The sequence below is a fragment of the Pezoporus wallicus genome, unplaced genomic scaffold, assembly GCF_028554395.1.
Source record: "Pezoporus wallicus isolate ANWC-B61680 ecotype Strahan unplaced genomic scaffold, APGP_CSIRO_Pwel_v1 contig_5069, whole genome shotgun sequence".
Classification (NCBI taxonomy): Eukaryota; Metazoa; Chordata; class Aves; order Psittaciformes; family Psittacidae; genus Pezoporus; species Pezoporus wallicus.
In genome coordinates, this window is record NW_026642361.1 from 2095364 (window position 1) to 2112636 (window position 17273).

At 37.7% G+C, this 17273-nt stretch overlaps 1 protein-coding gene across 5 annotated transcripts in view; it reads right to left on the bottom strand.

Moving 5' to 3' along the window:
• The window catches only part of TMTC2 (transmembrane O-mannosyltransferase targeting cadherins 2), a 256741-nt gene that overhangs the window by 35208 nt on the left and 204260 nt on the right, over positions 1-17273 (bottom strand). For all 5 annotated transcript variants that reach the window (XR_008974934.1, XM_057429504.1, XM_057429506.1 and 2 more), the window contains exon 9: positions 10664-10745. Coding sequence is in view for 4 of the 5 variants with exons in the window: in XM_057429504.1 (XP_057285487.1) it covers positions 10664-10745 (82 nt within the window). In the remaining variant the exon portion in view is untranslated. The remainder of the gene's footprint in view (positions 1-10663; positions 10746-17273) is intronic.

The following is a 17273-nucleotide window of genomic DNA, read 5'->3' on the forward strand; positions in this document are numbered from 1 at the left end:
TGGTGATTATACACTCCAGTATCCCATCCTTTCTTTTTTATCTTTCTAAAGGTCACTCAACCAAAAGTCCACCAAATCATCACTGGCCACAAGCCTCTTCAGGTGCACTTCGCCATGAGCAAATTACTTTCTCTCTTGGAGAGGGATTTTCTTTTTTTTCCTTGCCTCCCTTCCACATACATTCCCTGTTACTTTCATGCTTATGCAGATTGACTTAACCAGAGCTAGCAAGGTCTGCAGGGGCACAGTGAATTCAGTGATGCTTTGATACCGTGAACCTGTTCACAGAAGGAATTATCTCAATACAAAAAGTGATGAAGGACAGCTTTCCTAGGTTTTCGTTTACTCTGTAGATACATTTCAACTTCACAAGAGATAGAATATTATTTACTCAGACAGTCACCTGTATCTTAGTTATTCAGATCTGCAAAAATCTGTGCCTTTCTGCACTCAAAGCATAAGGTTTGCTTGCTTTAGTTATACCCACATTCTAGTATATGCCATCCTTTCATGCATTATGATGTTTTGTGTTCAATTTGTCCAGAAACAGGTGATTTCCAAAAAGCTTTCTTACACAGAACAATAAGTAAATAAATAGAGATAAAAGCATAACAATAAAACATACTGTGAGAAAAGTCTGTATTACAAGAAATTAATTTGTCTTTAGAATTAGAAACTGTGGTGCCCTAGGTTCAGTTGTAACAGTTGTTTTTCTCCTTCTTAGCAGCTGGTGCAGTGCTGTGTTTGTCTTTAGACTGAGAACAGTGCTGATAACACACTAATGTTTTAGTTGTTGATAAATAATGCTTACTCTGATCAAGTACTTTTCAGTCTCTCATCCTCTGCCAGGGAGCAGGGGAAGTCAGGAGGAAACAGAGACAGGACACCTGACCCAACCTAGCCAAAGGGGTATTCCATGCCACAGCACGTCATGCCCAGTATATAAACTGGGGGGAGTTACTCAGAAGGCACAGATCACTGCTTGGGTTAGGCCGGGTATCAGTTGGCAGGTGGTGAGCAATTGTACTGTGCATCACTTGTGTTTATTGATTTTTCTTTTCTTTTTAGTTTTATATTCTCTCACTTTGTTTTTCCCCTTATCATTATTATTATTAGTGGTAGCAGGAGTGGTTTTATATTGTAGCTTAGTTACTGGACTGCTCTTATCTCAGCCTGTGGGATTTACATTCTTTTGATTTTCCTCCCCATCCCAGGGGCAGAAATGGGGGAGTGAGCAAGTGGGTGTGTGGTTCTGAGTTACTGGCTGGGCTTAAACCACAACACATGGCTTGAGCCATTAATGGAAATCTTTTATGAAGGAGAAAAAAAAAACTATGAGAGCCATAAGTTAGTTTTTTTTAATTTTTCTCTTTTTTTTTCTTTCTCAATCTAGTGGAAATATCTGAGTGTACAGGTGTGTGGTGGGTTGTCCCCTATCAGCATCCAAGCACCCATACAGCTGCTCACTGCCAGACCCCAGCTGGGTAACATGGGAAAATAGGAAGAACAAAAGCAAGAAAGCTTCTGGGTCAAGACAAAGATAGTTCAGTAGATGAAAGAAAGCATTAAAAAACAAAAAACAGAGAAATGAAGGAAATTGCTCACCACTTCTCATATGTAGTCTGACACCCAGCCAGTCTCCAAAAGCTACCTCAGAAGCCAAAACCCCTCTTCTTCATCTATCCCAGGGTCTGTTGCTGAACATGATGTTATATGGTCTGACATATACCTTTGGCCAGCTTGGGTAAACTGTCCAAGCTGTGTCCCCTTCCAATCACCTGCTATCTCCAGGCTACTCACGGAGGGAGCAGAGTGGAAAAAGGAGAAAGCCTTGACTCTGCTAAAACACTGTTCAGCAACAGCCAAAACATGGGCATGTTATCAACTCTGGTTTAGCCACAAATTCAAAACACAGCATCATGCAGTCAGCTATGTTAAAAGTGAATTATCGTTAGTATGCTATATCTATCTATTGCAGTCAGAGCCAGGACAAGATGGAAACTTTCAGTTGAGAACTGATTTGCCAAGTTCTCCTGAAAGGCATACTAATTTTATTCATGCACCTGAATTTAATTTAAAGCATCTAAGTAGAGATATCTCATTTTGAAAACATTACCTGACATTCATTTTAATATGATATACTGATTTCATATGACAACAAGGTGGATTGGTACTTTACTGCTGCACTTTCTTGTTTAGAAATCAGACTTATGAACTTTTCCTGCCCAAGTCACAAAGGTGTGTTTCTCAAGAGAATAGCACTCTTCCCACTTCGCTGGGAAGAATAATGCCAAGGAGTTGAAGGTGGATTGGAAGGCTTGATCCACAAGCCCCTGGATCCAGCAACCGCTTGTGTGGGTCTAAATTTGCACGCAGGATTTCCTCCTCTGACAGGCAGCTGGCAAACTGCATGATTTATGACAGACTGCCCAGTATCCCATCCTGAGCTTTCTTAGTGCAGGTGTCATGACTCCAACTCTTGCCAACAACATAAATTATGGTAACCTGATTGTTTTCTTGAATCAGAACCAGCTTTTGAGAAAACATCTTTCTAGAAGCCCTGAATCCCTGATTTTCCTTTATCAAGGAAAGAATATTTCTCATTACTATTTTTCTGAAATGGGAGTGGTAAATCCATGGTTCAGGTTCAGGTGCAACCTTCAACAGCACTGCTTTTTGCCTGGAACAATGTTATCTTTTTAATAGAATTTTCTACCTTTGTTGCTACACAGCACAGAGCTGAGGGTAAATATGTAGTCAAGAGTTTTGAAAGACCTTTGACAGCAGAGAACTGATTCAATATTTCACTATCCACATAATAATTCTCCCCTAAACCAAGATATCTAAGCATCAGAAATAGCATAAAAGCTGACAAATCCTGTCAGACTTGTTTAAACTTACTTTTTCTTGCAGATTGTCAACAACAGTTTTGAGTCTATATTTGACAAAAAAGAATTGAGGAAATATATGCAAACTACTGAAAAGTAAGATAAAAGTATACATTCAATTTAAACAACAACCAAGAATTTTCAGTTCCTAAGAGCTGAGGAAAAACAACTCATTTTCATCTTACGCCAAAACTTTTAACAAATCTTCATCCAAAGAGATGAAAGCATACAGCACTCTACCTGGTGTAACTACCTGTCTAAAATGAGCATAAACATTTGCAAAACATTTTGTTAATACATGCACCAACACCAGTTTAAAAGCCATACATCTGAATTGATAGTTCTGCTTTCTTGTAATATGAAAGGTATTAATTGGTTGGGATATGCCAGTGTGCAACAACCTTTTATGGCCAGAGCACAAAGGCATTAGTGCCTTCCTCTAGAACGGGCTCAACTATTCCTTACAGGCGCTATGAGCTTCTTTTCTTATTAGACAAAAGTGCAAGTTGCACCAATCTTTCTTTAATTGAAATATTCTCACTTGTGCTCACTGGCAAACATTCAAATGTACTTTGTACCAGATCAGAGTAGGTTTCTGAAGTAGCCCATCTTGTTACTGCTGCTTTTGAAAAGAAAAATTTTGAATGGTCTCAGAACACCATTAGTTCTGGACTTACTCAAACTTCAATGACTTACACTTCTGTCCTGATATCTTCAGTAATCCAAACAAAACTGAGTAAACTACCTTGTGAATAAGAAGGAAAAATCCTCAAATCCCACCATAACAGGAAATAGTTAACATTTTCTTCTTTTAATATACATTTGTCACCAGGTCTTCTGCACCTTATCTTCTTCAAAAGTTTTCTCCTTCCGTGGCAGCAACTTAAACAACTATATTAACAGGAAAAGTGGCTATATCAAACCCATAGATTCAACTGTCAAATCTGTTTATAATAAACTTCACTGAAAGATCTTTCAGAAACATTGAGGATTTGAAGCTGAATATTTGTTGATGCTGTCAAAGCATTTCAAGTTTCAAACGAAACCAGAATACAGACTGGGTTCTTGCTAACCCAAAGCATCACGTCTTGTCTTTGAAGCATGCAGTAAGGCTAAAAGATAATGTCTTGAGAACTGAACTACATTCTCACTGGCATAAGCAGAACTGCCACTGAAGTTACCATCAACTTCAACTCTGCTGTGGTAATGCAGGGCAAAAGAGCAGATGCAGCTAGAGATTTCTGAATGGAAAATTTCAACAGCGTTCTGTGGAAGAAATGAGAGTAGAGACCTTGTCTCTGAGTTGATTTCCAAAGCTTGCCAGGCGATGAATCAATGTTGCAAGATGCCAAGTCAAGAGACATGACCTAATGTAACTGTCTCCTTCAAGGGTTTCAAACCAGATTCATTGCCTGTGAATGAGCAGTTCCCAGAAAAAGGAAATGTTTGCTTAAAGATCCTGTTTTGCAAGCCTGTTAGGCAATAATTTCTTGCTGAATGTATAATTTTACAGGGGAAGCAAAGAGAACTTTTATCAGGATTACCTAGATGGTAGCAGCATTCTGGTTTGTTTTGCTGCTCCTTATAGCCCATTCTATCTTTATCTAAAGCTGCTCTCTGGCTTTCTTGCAGGAAAGGCTTTTGGGGAGCTCATCCCCTCAGTCGGTTCCCATGGAGATCATTTCATGCAAATAACATATAAAGAAAGACTACACAAGCCTGCAACTTCAATATACACACTGTCTTGGAAAGGTCTTTTAACTAGCCTTTTACTTTGTCTGAAAAACTTGTATTACACTTGTGCTAAATATACCATTGGATGCCATCCAGAGCACAACCAGAGATAAGAGGGAAAAAAATTAAATTGCAAGCCTTTGGGACTCAATGACTGAACTTGTGACCACAACTGGATTACTGGAAGCTCTAACTAAAATGAAAGATTAATGATGAAAATATATAATTCAGAGGACCTCATCTTCTACAAATAGTAAGGAAGATTTTGGACCCTAGGTCATTCCCCAGATACCTGATGACGTATAAGGTTTGGAAAAGTGAAATTTAGATGGGAAAGTCCTATCCATTTGCACTTTTATAGTGGCTCCATGGTATTTCTTCAAAAATCCTCATAATGAGAGGGCACTCATAGGTCAAAACATATGATCATTAACAAAGCAGTCTCCATGGTTGTTCATGCCACAGGTTTTTTTGATTCCTGCAGAAACCCCATATTTTGGCAAAATGAAATAAGTATAAAGCCACATTTCTAGCTCTGTCTCTAATCTGTAATTTCTATACCACATCTTTCTAGCAGTCTAGTATAATGTGCTGAGGAAGCAGTTAGCCACATATTTGGGATGTCAGAATGATGAGATTTAAAGATAAGGGAAGAACCAGAAACATGGAAATTCCACAGTGTTTAGGGTCAGTGACCTGGCTTGTTTGGAAATACTCCACTGCATCCCACTTACGTGATTGTTTCTAAAAGAAGGTTGGGATAAATAGTTATTATAGTGGTTTGTAATAACCTTCTTTTAATTTTGTGTGATAGCAACAGTCTAGACAACAACAAAAAGGACATGACAATTTACAAGTAAATTGCCTTCGTACACTCATCATTCACAGCTGCCAAGAAAACAGCAAACGACTTCAAATTAGTATATTCTTTTGAATAGCTCAGTTGCTTGTTCAGTTTCAGTCTGGAGATAAGAAATACTGTCTGTGTTAATAAAGGCTGAAGATTTTCTTAAAGTTATTGGAGAGCGTTCTGGGAGCAGAAAGGTTGTAAGCTTAATGAAGTCTTTTTGCAAGTGAGTTACATCTATCTTCCCATTTTGGGTCTAGGAATCCTGTTTTCCTGGAACTACATTCATTCATTCATACTGTAGGAGGAGGTACAAGCCATAGTCCACTGCATGCCCAAGACAGAGAAACCCTTCTTCTAATGAGTACATATGTTCTATGAACATGTGTTGAGTATCATAAACTTGTTTTACAGTTTCCCCACAAAAACACTATATATTTAGTGTTAGGATTTACAAAAGATTTTAAATGGCAAAAAGCCTTTCGTTTACTGAGATGTTCTTGAGTGCACACTGGAAGGCTGGCAAAGCCACTTTGTGATGGACATACTACATCTGGTTGGCTGTGAACCATCTCATGAAGTAATTTAATTCCTCAATATATAATGACCATGTAGCATCTGGTGTTTCCAATGGAGCAGATCCACGTACTCTGTTTTATTTATCATTTGGCATATACCACATTTATCTAACCTGCCAGTCAGAAATAGACAATTCATTCACTGGAATTATGTATTGTGAAGTAAGTTTTATTTGTTTCATTGACAAAGATAAAAATTGACCTTCCCATGGACTAGAGTGACATTTTTTTCCATTGGCATAAAAGTCTCTTGAAGAAATGAGTAAGACTTTGTTACTTGGCCATGGTTGGTATTTGTCTTTCTTATCAACACCCCATTGACATTTTTCATTATTACACTGTTTTCTTCATAAAATCTTTTCCTTAAATATATGGCACGAAAATAAAGCTTTCCAGGGCTGCTCTTCAGGAAATGAAGAACAAAGACACAAACCTCCAGCAATATGACTGCACAGAAATATTATAAATACATCACATCTAAGAAGAAAACTGAATCCACATCTGTAAACATATGTAAATTCCCACACTTACTAGTACATGCAAGTGTATGACTTAAAGACTGAAAAAAATGGTGCTCGAAAATCCACTGCTATCATATTTCAAATAAACTTATTTTGAAGCTTAATTTACAGCAGTTCCAATCCATTTTCAGTCTGGGACTTATGAGTGATAAAGCAGTCATCTTTGGATGCAAGTCATATACAAAGTACTCACAGGCTCAGGTAAAAATTTAGGCTTCAAAAAGGGCTAAAAGCCCTGTGCTGAAACAACTATTGGAAAGACTTAGGATGAAAGGGAAAAAAAAAGAAAAAAAAGAAAAAAAAAGAGCAGTTAACAAGTTAAACTTGTGTTAGAAAATAATGATAATAAAAACCCCAACCAAAACCCAAACTGGATAATATGAGAAAATCTATAAAAGCAACTAAATTATCACAAATTCAGAAGTGAAAGCTAATGCAAAAAAAACCCCACGTTAGAATGTTTGGGAACATGTTAACATGTTCCTCCTTCAATGAGAGCATAGCTAATATGCTTCAGTTTTACTTTATCTGACAGAGTATTTTTCATTTTATTTTATATCTGTAACTGGCAATGCACTGTAAAAGGCAGATGAACAATGTGAACTGCCTAATTAAGTGAATGCATAATTAACCTAATGAGAATAATCCATTTTTATAATGAAAAAGAAATCATTAAACAATTTAGAGTTATTAGAAACAATGTATTATTCAAAGGAAGCTATTTTTAAAAGAGGTCTCAATGGTGATTAATAAAACAGACTTAATATGAACATCCCGTTGGGTTCTCGACTTTCCCATTCCAATTAAGCCACTACAAATGTAAGGGAGAAGGGACTTCTGTACATGCATTTACCTTGAAACCTACTTTCTCTTTTTTTTGCTACTCCATTTTCTTTATGTTGAAGGGAAGCCACTAGATGCACTTTAAGAGGCGTGGTAGCAAACCCTGGTTTTAGCAAACAAGCTAGCAGCTTGTTGGCTAAATAAAAGTGGCAGGTTTAGCAGAACTTGCTTTAGTGTGGTTTTCATTATTATTATTATTATTATTATTTTTCTTTTAAACAGCAAATTATAAAGGAAATAAGGCAGTTTAGGAGGCAAAACGTTTGGATGACTTAAATTTCACTGTAGATTTATGGGGTTATTTTTTTTTGTTTGTTTGTTTGCTTGTTTAAGTGAAACCTAGTACACAAAGCCTTCAACAACTTCAACCTCCTAAATTACACTATATCCTAGTAGCCATCTCAATGAAAAGATATGAAGAATTTAGGGTTTTTATTTTCAAACAGATGAGCACTTAAGTGTTTCACTGTTTGAAATTCATCTCATCTCTGTGCACTAACAAATTTTATACAGAATATTTCTTCAACTTCTGAGATAGGCTTAGTGGAGACAGAAATATATCTTTACTTCCTTTGTGAGTGGTCAAATAACCCCTGGGCCATAATGGCACCGGTCTGACCTGGCTGAATATTCCTATGTTTGGCACATTTGTTAACAAATTGAACTTATTGACTCTTTAGATCCCAACATGTTCTTCAAATATATATACAAAAATTCCTTTGGATTGGATTAATTCATAGGTGTCTGGTTTCTCAGTTTCACACCTGGATTCATCCCTCCTAACCACGGCATTTAATCAAGGCAACTGGGTTAGAAAGAGTTCTCTTAATGGTCAATGGAGACCATTTCAATTATGTCATCAATTTTTTGATGACAGAAGCCACTGAGGTCTTGCAGGATCCAAAATGGCATACTTGAGTTAAATGTTCAAAATAACATGGGATTATAAGAGCCAATACCATGAGTAGGTGTGGGTAAGCCCCTTTGAAGAAAACTTTAAGGGGCAGGGGGAGGAGAAAGGAAAGGAAATGCAAAAATAAATAAGCATTTATTAAGGTTTAGTCCAAACTGTTCATTTTAAGTTTTCTTAAAAAAAATGTATTAAATCTATCTAATTAAAAGCCTCAGACTTTAAAGGAGCACTCAAATATAGTATCTGAAATAATTTCTGCCAGTGTTTTAGTTTTAAAAATTGTAGGATGTGCCAAAAATAGTATTTTCATTGACAGAGAATTAAAAAAATAATAATTAAAAAACCAAAACCTAGTGCTTCTGCAGTCTTTCAACAGCCATTTTTTTTCTTCTTCCTGACTGGTATGCAGTTTCATCTGTTAGGTGTTTCTGGTAGCATAGCATGTACATGAGTAGCTTGTATCAGATCAACCATCAAGACTCACATACTCATAAGACAACCGTTTTACACAAATTCTAGATGTTCAGATAACTGGCATATGCGAAAGAAAAAGGAGAAAAGGGGAAGAAAAGGGGAGAATTAGTAGAGAACTAGATGAGAATTCGGAAAAAGGACAGCTGAGCAGCTGCCTGCATTTCAGCTCAAGAGGGGATTGCACACTCTCATCACTAGAGTAAAAGATCCTTCCTCTTCTGTCCAATGAAGTGGCATCATGTCAGGAGTGTGCAGGGATTTCTATCTCTTCAGCTTTTCCACTAGTTCTCCTTTCAGACATCTCCAAGCACAGTGAGTTTGAGAAACAGTGCTTTAAACCTAAGTCCACTGAAATACAAAGTCAGCAAATTACCTAACTAATTCTAACACTACCTCAAGCAGAGAAGTATTGGTGGTGGTATTATCCATGAAGCAACCATGAATCTGTTCACATCTTCAATTTTCATGTGATCAAATAAGTTGACTCCTGCACCAAATCATGCCTAAGAAAGCCTTTGGCTTAATGCTTGAATTGAAGCACAATGTAATACACATGTAAGTCTCTTGAAAGATACAGTATATTGACAGCTCTTCCTGACAGCTCCAAAAAAAGTCTAGAAGGTTAGAAGTCAAAAAGAACATCTGCACATCCTGGGAGCACAAATTATAAGTGTGTGTATCCACATGCACTTGGAAGAAAATCATCAATCCATTTATTTCTGCTAGTCCATCAACACACTTCTTTTGTCCCAGCTGACCATTCTTTTAATTTGGCTGATTCGTGAGGTATGTGATTTCTTTAGGGCTGATGCCAACTAATTTATTCTCTGTTCTAACGTCTTCATGCTGAGAAAAAAAAGATTTACATGGAAAATACAGATATATTTCCCCATATTTTACACTGAACAGGACCAAAGGGAAATACAACATGCGAGCAATTCAGGCAGAGATATCACACAAAGTAAAAACATGGTTATTATGTGAGATTAAGTTTCCCTTGGCCATTCATTTTTATTTATTTTACATTTATCAGTTAGAATCAGAAGAGGAAATTAAAACAATATACAAATATATATACAGTATGCTTGTGGTTCCCTACCTTCTTCCTTAACTAAGATGAAATTTATTACTTCTTTCTGTATTTTCCAATTGGGACTACATAGCTAGCATTTTTAATTTGTCTATTACCAGCTTTAAAATACAGTACAAATTAGTCCACAAAGTTAAATATTTTTGGTTCCTTGGGACTAATCGCATCTGGAACTACTTTTTGCACATCTAGCATAAACAATCCAAAGTTATAAAGATACCTTCACGTTATCTGTGTACTTTCTGCACGTGTATGGCTCAGTAGGACCAAAAATAGGCAACTTGTCAAAACCTTTTGTAATACTTATCCTTTTCAGCCATGAAGATGTTAGGAAGGAGATAGATCTAATTCTTCAACACAAAGCAGACACTTCGATACATAGAACTCATGCACAGTAAAGTATAACTTCTAGTTGCCCACCCAGCAACAACTGGCAAAGTTAGGCCACAACTGTTAGTAATAATATCCCAGCTCATGAAATTTTGAGATATGGCAATAGTCACCTTTTTTTGTTTCCCAGAGAGGCAGCAATACTGAAATTCCTCTCGCAGGAGGAAAGTTATGCAAAATATTAAAATCTTCACTTTTGCCTCTGCAGTGATTAACAGACTGATGAAGTTATATTAACAGGTAGATGAAGTTATACATGACAGATTAGTTTATTTTCCTTTAAAGAAGATATTTTGCCAGTAGCACATTTCAAATCCTTAATGTTTCTGAGAGATTAACAGCAAGCCTGCAATATGCATGAAAACCTTATCTATCTGAAACGTACCATAATGCATGTAGCAGTTTCCTTTGGTAGGATCCAGCTGAATAGCCTTCACAAAGTACTTTTCTGCCTCAATCTTGCGTCCCTAAAGAAAATAAAGGGGGGAGGAGGGCATTATTTTAACGGTGTGTCACCATGTAGCGATCACATACAGTTACAATTTCCAAATTCCAGGCACTAGAGAAAAACAACTTCTATTATCACTAGGCTTAACCTAAGTAAATATGAATGTTTAAGTGTTACAGCAAGTTTTGTGGTCAGCTACTTGATGTTGCTGTTCTCCAGATTGAGGAAGAAATGTGTCCAACATTGTCAATGTCCAAGAAGTAAGGAAGTGGTAAAAATGTATTGCAGAATATATTGTAAAGGGCTTTGGGTGAACATCAAGATCCACACTACTTTTCTGGACAGGCATCAGGATGAGCATTACAGACCCAAGCTAAAATCAGAAGAGAAGGTAGGAAGGAGGTTTAGTCACGCTTTTTAATAAAAATGGGGGTGAGGTGGGGTGGGGGTAGTTTGGGGGGAACATGTTTCGATTCTATGAAATCACAGAATACCTCAACTTGGAAAGGACCCATAAAGTTCATAAAATCCAACTCCCTCCTTCTTGCAGGACTACCTAAAACTGAAACATATGATTAAGAGTGTCATCCAGATGCTCCTTGAGCTCTGACAGGTTTGGTGACCATGACTCTGGAGAGCCTGTTCCAGTATCTGATAATCAGCTCAGTGAAGAGCCTTTTCCTAATATTCAATCTGAACTTCCCCTGGTGCAGCTTCATTCCATTTCATTGTGTCCCAAATAACACTATTTACATAGCCAACAGTAAAGTCACCGCAAAGAAAGGTAATTATAAATAAAAATATTTTGGATTTCAGTATGGGAAGTAAAAAATAGAAAATATTCATAATCTTAATGGGAAGTAAGATTTCATCAGAAAATAATTCTGTCTACCATAAAACATAATAGAAATTGAGAAGATAACTTTTAAAAGACAATTATCAATGGTATGACAGAACAGACAGAAAAAAAAACAAAATCCCAACACAAATGATAGTGAAAAGAGTAGATATGTTCTATACCAGAGATTTTCTTATCACTGAAATCACCAAGCTACTAACGTTGCAGTATAGTATGTACATGCCAGAGCATGTTCATTAATGGTCGTTACTCTTTCCATGGAGAAACCAGCAATATTGGGATAGCCTATTGTCTGATATCAAACACAAATCACCATCAGCTATTTAGTAAGACATCTGTAACCTGTTTATCTCTATTTCCATGAAATTAGTTGCTTCTGTATGTGTTATAAAATAGAAGACCTCCAGAATAAAGAACAGTTAAGCTTAACCACTGTGGAAGAAAGGCATTGTGGTCTACACCTATCAAGGTTTCCTTGAGTGCTATTTCACAGATATAAGCATATAATCTTTCTCAAGTTTTGTGGTCTGGAAACAGATACTGCATACATCCTGCACTATCCCACAAGTTAAAATAGGAATAATAACGAGGTCTGTTCGCGATTACAGCTGCTCCAGATTCTCAGTATTTCCCTCAAGGGCCTTAGAGACAACAAAATAAAGACAGAGAAAGAAGTTGTGCAGCACACCATGAACTATACCAAGACCAGGCTCCATCCAAAACAACAAAGAGGCCATATTTCTAAGAGATCATCCTGGCAGAGATGTAAGCAGGCTTATAATTTACAATATTTCGGTTTCACAAAATAAATGTTCATTGGAGGTAAGGGTTTAGCTTTATTATTTAGTAAACTTTCTTTGGTAAACCCATATACCTTAAAATCATATCCACATGGCAAAAGGCTCTTATCAAACAAATGGTGCAATTACAGTACACTATTTGATACTGCAGCATCTCTCATCCCTGGTTTGTTTGTTTGACTGATTGGTTTAGTTTTTAAAACAACCCCCTCCCAAACCCATATGACCTGTTGGACAGAGTCCGGAGGAGGACCACAAGCAGAGGGCTGTAGCATCTCTCCTATGAAGACAGGCTGAGAGAACTGGGCTTTTTGAGCCTGAAGAAAAATCTCAGGGGAGACCTTAGAGCTGCCTCCCAGTACCTAAACAGGGCTTACAAGAAATCTGGAGAGGCACTTTTTATAAGGTCAAGTAGTGACAAGATAAGGAGAAATAAGGAGGCTTGAAATGAAAAGAGGGTAGATTTAGACTAGGTATTATGAAGTTGTTTACTGTCAGGGGCCTGAGACACTGGCACAGGTTGCTCAAAGAAGTTCTGGCTGCACCATCCATGGCAGTGCTCAAGGCCAGGTTGGATGGGGCTTTGAGCAACCTGGTCTAGTGGAAGGTGTCCCTGCCCATGGCAGGGACAGTTGTGTGTGTGATAATTAAACACTAAAATTTACACATTAAAGTCCAAGGTTGGCATTCGTAGCCTGGCAAAAGTTACCATGACATCTGTGCAGTGCAGCCTTGAGGCTCTGAAATGACAGCACCAAGCATACGAAACTACTAATACTGACAGAACTAGCATGTACAGATTTTGCATCATTGCCTTAAGAAACTAGCATCACTAGTTTTAGCTGGTTGCACTTTGTGTCTATTTCTAGAATATAAAAGGACAGTTCATTGATTATACATAGCTTCTGCCTACAGATCTATAAGTACACAAACATTTGTCAAACATGATTAATTTACATTTACTGTGATCACCAAAACCACATGACTGCTCTACTCTTTTTGGCACTTTTCAAATGGCATATTGCACTTAAGTTCAGGCCAGTCAGGAGACGAATACATAATGATGACAGGTGCCAGCATACATAGCATCAAAGGAATGACTGTGCTATTAACAGTCTCTAATACTCATTAACAGATAAAGGGGATGTCCTGGGTTCAGCTGCAACAGTTATTCTTCCATGACAAGAGAGAAAAATCTTACGTTATATCAGCAAAGATACAAGATGATCTACGAAGATCATAGAATCATAGAACGGTTTGGGTTAGAAAGGACCTTAAGATCATGTAGTTCCAACCCCCTGCCACGGGCAGAGACACCTCCCACTAGATCAGGTTGCTCTAAGCCCTGTCCAACCTGGCCATGAACACTGCCAGGGATGGGGCATTCAGAACTTCCTTGGGCAGCCTGTTCCAGCGTCTCACAGCTCCTTTTATCTAACCTAAATTTCCTGTGTTTTGGGGATTAGCACAGTTCCATATGTTCATGTTGGCCATCTTTTAATATATACAAATTTGTCAAAAAATTAAAAAAAAATAGAATAAAAACATTTTCTTGCAGAATTGCAATTTGAGGAACCTTGCATCACATTATCTAAAATGTCCTCTTTGGTGCCATCTGTCTGCTGCTAAAATGTCAATACCTTGGCATAGATTTAATAACCATTATTTTTGTGTCAAACGATATAAAATCCAACCGCTTATCACAATCAAGCTATTTTACAATTAAAATTTAGCATTTATCAACTTTTTTCAACTATTCAATGTACATCTTAACTACTATAACAGAACGCATACACTGTGTAGTTAAAGACAGCAATCCCTGTCATCCTCCCTTTCCACTGTATGTTTTCAGTGTTATACACATGGCATAAGGGAATAAAATTCCGAGTTTTAAAGAAAATCCAAGTAATTGTTTAAACAGCTGAAAAATAATGATTTGGGGCAGGAAGGCATTTTGTGTGCATGTTCACTGTTACGTGACCCATACAAATGCAGGCATTGAGAGTCTCTGGAAACCTCCCAATTTCTAGCAGCAGGGTGTGCAGTTGTATATGCGCAACCACATGCTTTGGCAATTTTACAAAGCAAAAGAAATCTGCATGATAGCAGACTTATTTGAAGGACAGAAAAGTTACTCATAAGATTTTAATGGAAGGACTTGATGGCTCTGAGGATTAATAATGGGATATGAAATACCTTTCACCCATTGGTCACCAGTTCACATCCCATCCAGGCCAGTAGCTAATGAAAAGGTGCTATCTAATAGCTACTGCTTTGCTCAGGAGAAATGAGTGGGTGGTCCTAGCCCAAGCCCTAATGGAGATCCTCTGCAAAGACGCACTGGCATATTTATGGCTTTTCAGTGCAGAGACCAACAAGACAGAATCATAAAACAATGAATGGTAACCTCATTGCTGGGAAGAAAAAAACAGTAACATAATGAAGACACTTTGACAACTGATTTGGAAGGCTGTGCTGATATTCGCCTTACTGGATCTGGACCTTATTCTAAAGCCTATAATGAGGACAAATATTCAACGGTTTTCCATTAATAAGGAAAACTTTATTCCCCCTCTGTCTAAATAAAGATGAATTTCCCATGATTACTACCTTCCAGCAACAGCATCAAATTTGAAAGGAAATAAAGGGAAAGTAACTGACACATGACTCTTATAATTTAGCACACTAGTTGTCCTGGCTTTCAGAAATACCCCACAACTAATGAGACTTCCAATCAGAACAGCTGGTTGCTTGCAGGTTTGGAAGGCAGTTAATTGTTCAAATATGAATTCAGGAGCTTGATTTTTAAGACCAGATCTTTGCAGTTGACTGCAAGGGGTTTTATGTTTGTTGGGCTGCTTTTTTCCTAAAGACAATGCATCTGATCTTGGTAATATGGTTGGACATACTGCTTAATAGGGCTTTCCTACAAAAGACTGTTATGACAAACATGACAAACAAAAGAGAGATAGCTAAGGGCAGTTGATATATTAGTAGAAGGCCAGTTTTTATTCTTAAAATATTAAAAAACTGAGGCTAAACCTACCACTTTTATATCCACCCAATTCTTTCTCCATATTGTGTTGGCAAACTGTGCCAAATTCATGTCAAGGCAGCTGTTGTACTCCAGGCTACTGGAGGCCCAAGGACCCTGAGATGCTAGTAAAACTGGGAAAGATTAACACAGGTAAGCAGCTCTGAATAACCCTCTTGCGGAAACTATGATGACACAGTGGCAGCCAGTAAGGTGGTTCAACAAACTAGTTGGTCTCTGCAAATTAAAACAAATTATATTTTGTAAATATTCATAATTCTTTAAAGGGTGTGAGGGTTTAACCAGCAGAGCAGAGACTTCACTCTGCAATACAGTTTAGCCCGATTTAACTGATAATAATGTGATTACATAGGGAACTCAATTTGTGTCACAAATGCAGTTGACTGTTATTTCCTACAACCTGTTAAATTTATTTTCTTTTTTGGCAAGCAGTCGTATTTTTAATAAAAAGAATTGAATTATGAAAAGATATCTTAATGGCAGATTGATTAAACTGTGGACACTGGATAAAGAAAAGAATTATTATGTTACATATTTCCTTCTTCCTCTCTAGGACATTTTAAAGTCACAGAGAGACTACACAAGGATAGTAGAAAGCTCTGAACTGAACCTGTGACTCAGTTTCAAGTTTCTTTAAGTCGCTGCATACCAGCACATCTGTTTCATAAACAGTTCCTTTGCCTTACTTACAAAAGTTGCGGCAGGACAGGCAAAGCACAATTTAAATGGTGTGATACTGTGCAAATTAGTGATCAAGCGCTCAAAAGTTTACTTAGCTGGACTAAAGAAACAGGAACTAGAGAGCTGCATCCTACAATGAGGCCACTGACATATGTAAGCTCCCCATTCATCCGCTAAATATTAATACTTAAGAAAAAGCTTTAATATCTAGTATTTAGTAGCTAAATGGATTTTAGTTTTTCCCCACATTTTGCTGTTATTTCTATAACTCTTTCTTCTTCACTCTGAATTACAATGTCAGCATCCTGCATCATAATTTGCACTGAAATGCTAGCACCAGTGACACATGAGGGACTTGCATTATTTACATCGAAGGTCCAGAATTTATCTCAATCTCTATAGCTCCTATGCAGTAGAGATACACCTTGCCCCTTCATCTCATCTTTATTATAATAAAATATAAACAGCTGAACATGGAAGAGAAACAATGACTCCTCAAGTTTAACATCTGGCCCAGAAAAACACACACACAAGGCAAGATTTGTAACTAGAAATCATTTGTAACGATAAGCACTACATATTTCTTCAGAAAGCCAAATAGTTGTGGGGGGAGTTTACAGCCATGCAAAGCCCTTTGTTTCCCAAGTTGTCATAGGATCATAGAATGGTTAGGGTTGGAAAGGACCTTCAAGATCATCATAGAATCATATAATTATAGATCATATACTTCCAACCCCCCTGCCATGGGCAGGGACACGTTCTACTAGACCAGGTTGCTCAAAGCCCCATCCAGCCTGGCCTTGAACACTTCCAGGGATGCAGCAGCCACAGCTTCTCTGGGCAGCCTGTGCCGGTGCTTCACCATCCTCACCACCCTCATAGGAAAGAATTTTTTTCTTATGTCTAATATAAATCTCTCCTTTGTCAGCTTAAAGGCATTCCCCTTTGTACTGTCACTACACGACCCTGTAAAAAGTGCCTCTCCAGATTTCTTGTAGGCCCTATTTAGGTACTGGGAGGCAGCTCTAATGTCTCCCCTGAGCCTTCCCTTCTCCAGACTGAACAAGATGGACTCTCATAGCCTGTTCTTCATAGGAGAGGTGCTCCAGCTCTCTGATCATCTCCGTGGCCCTCCTCTGGACTCAGTATCAG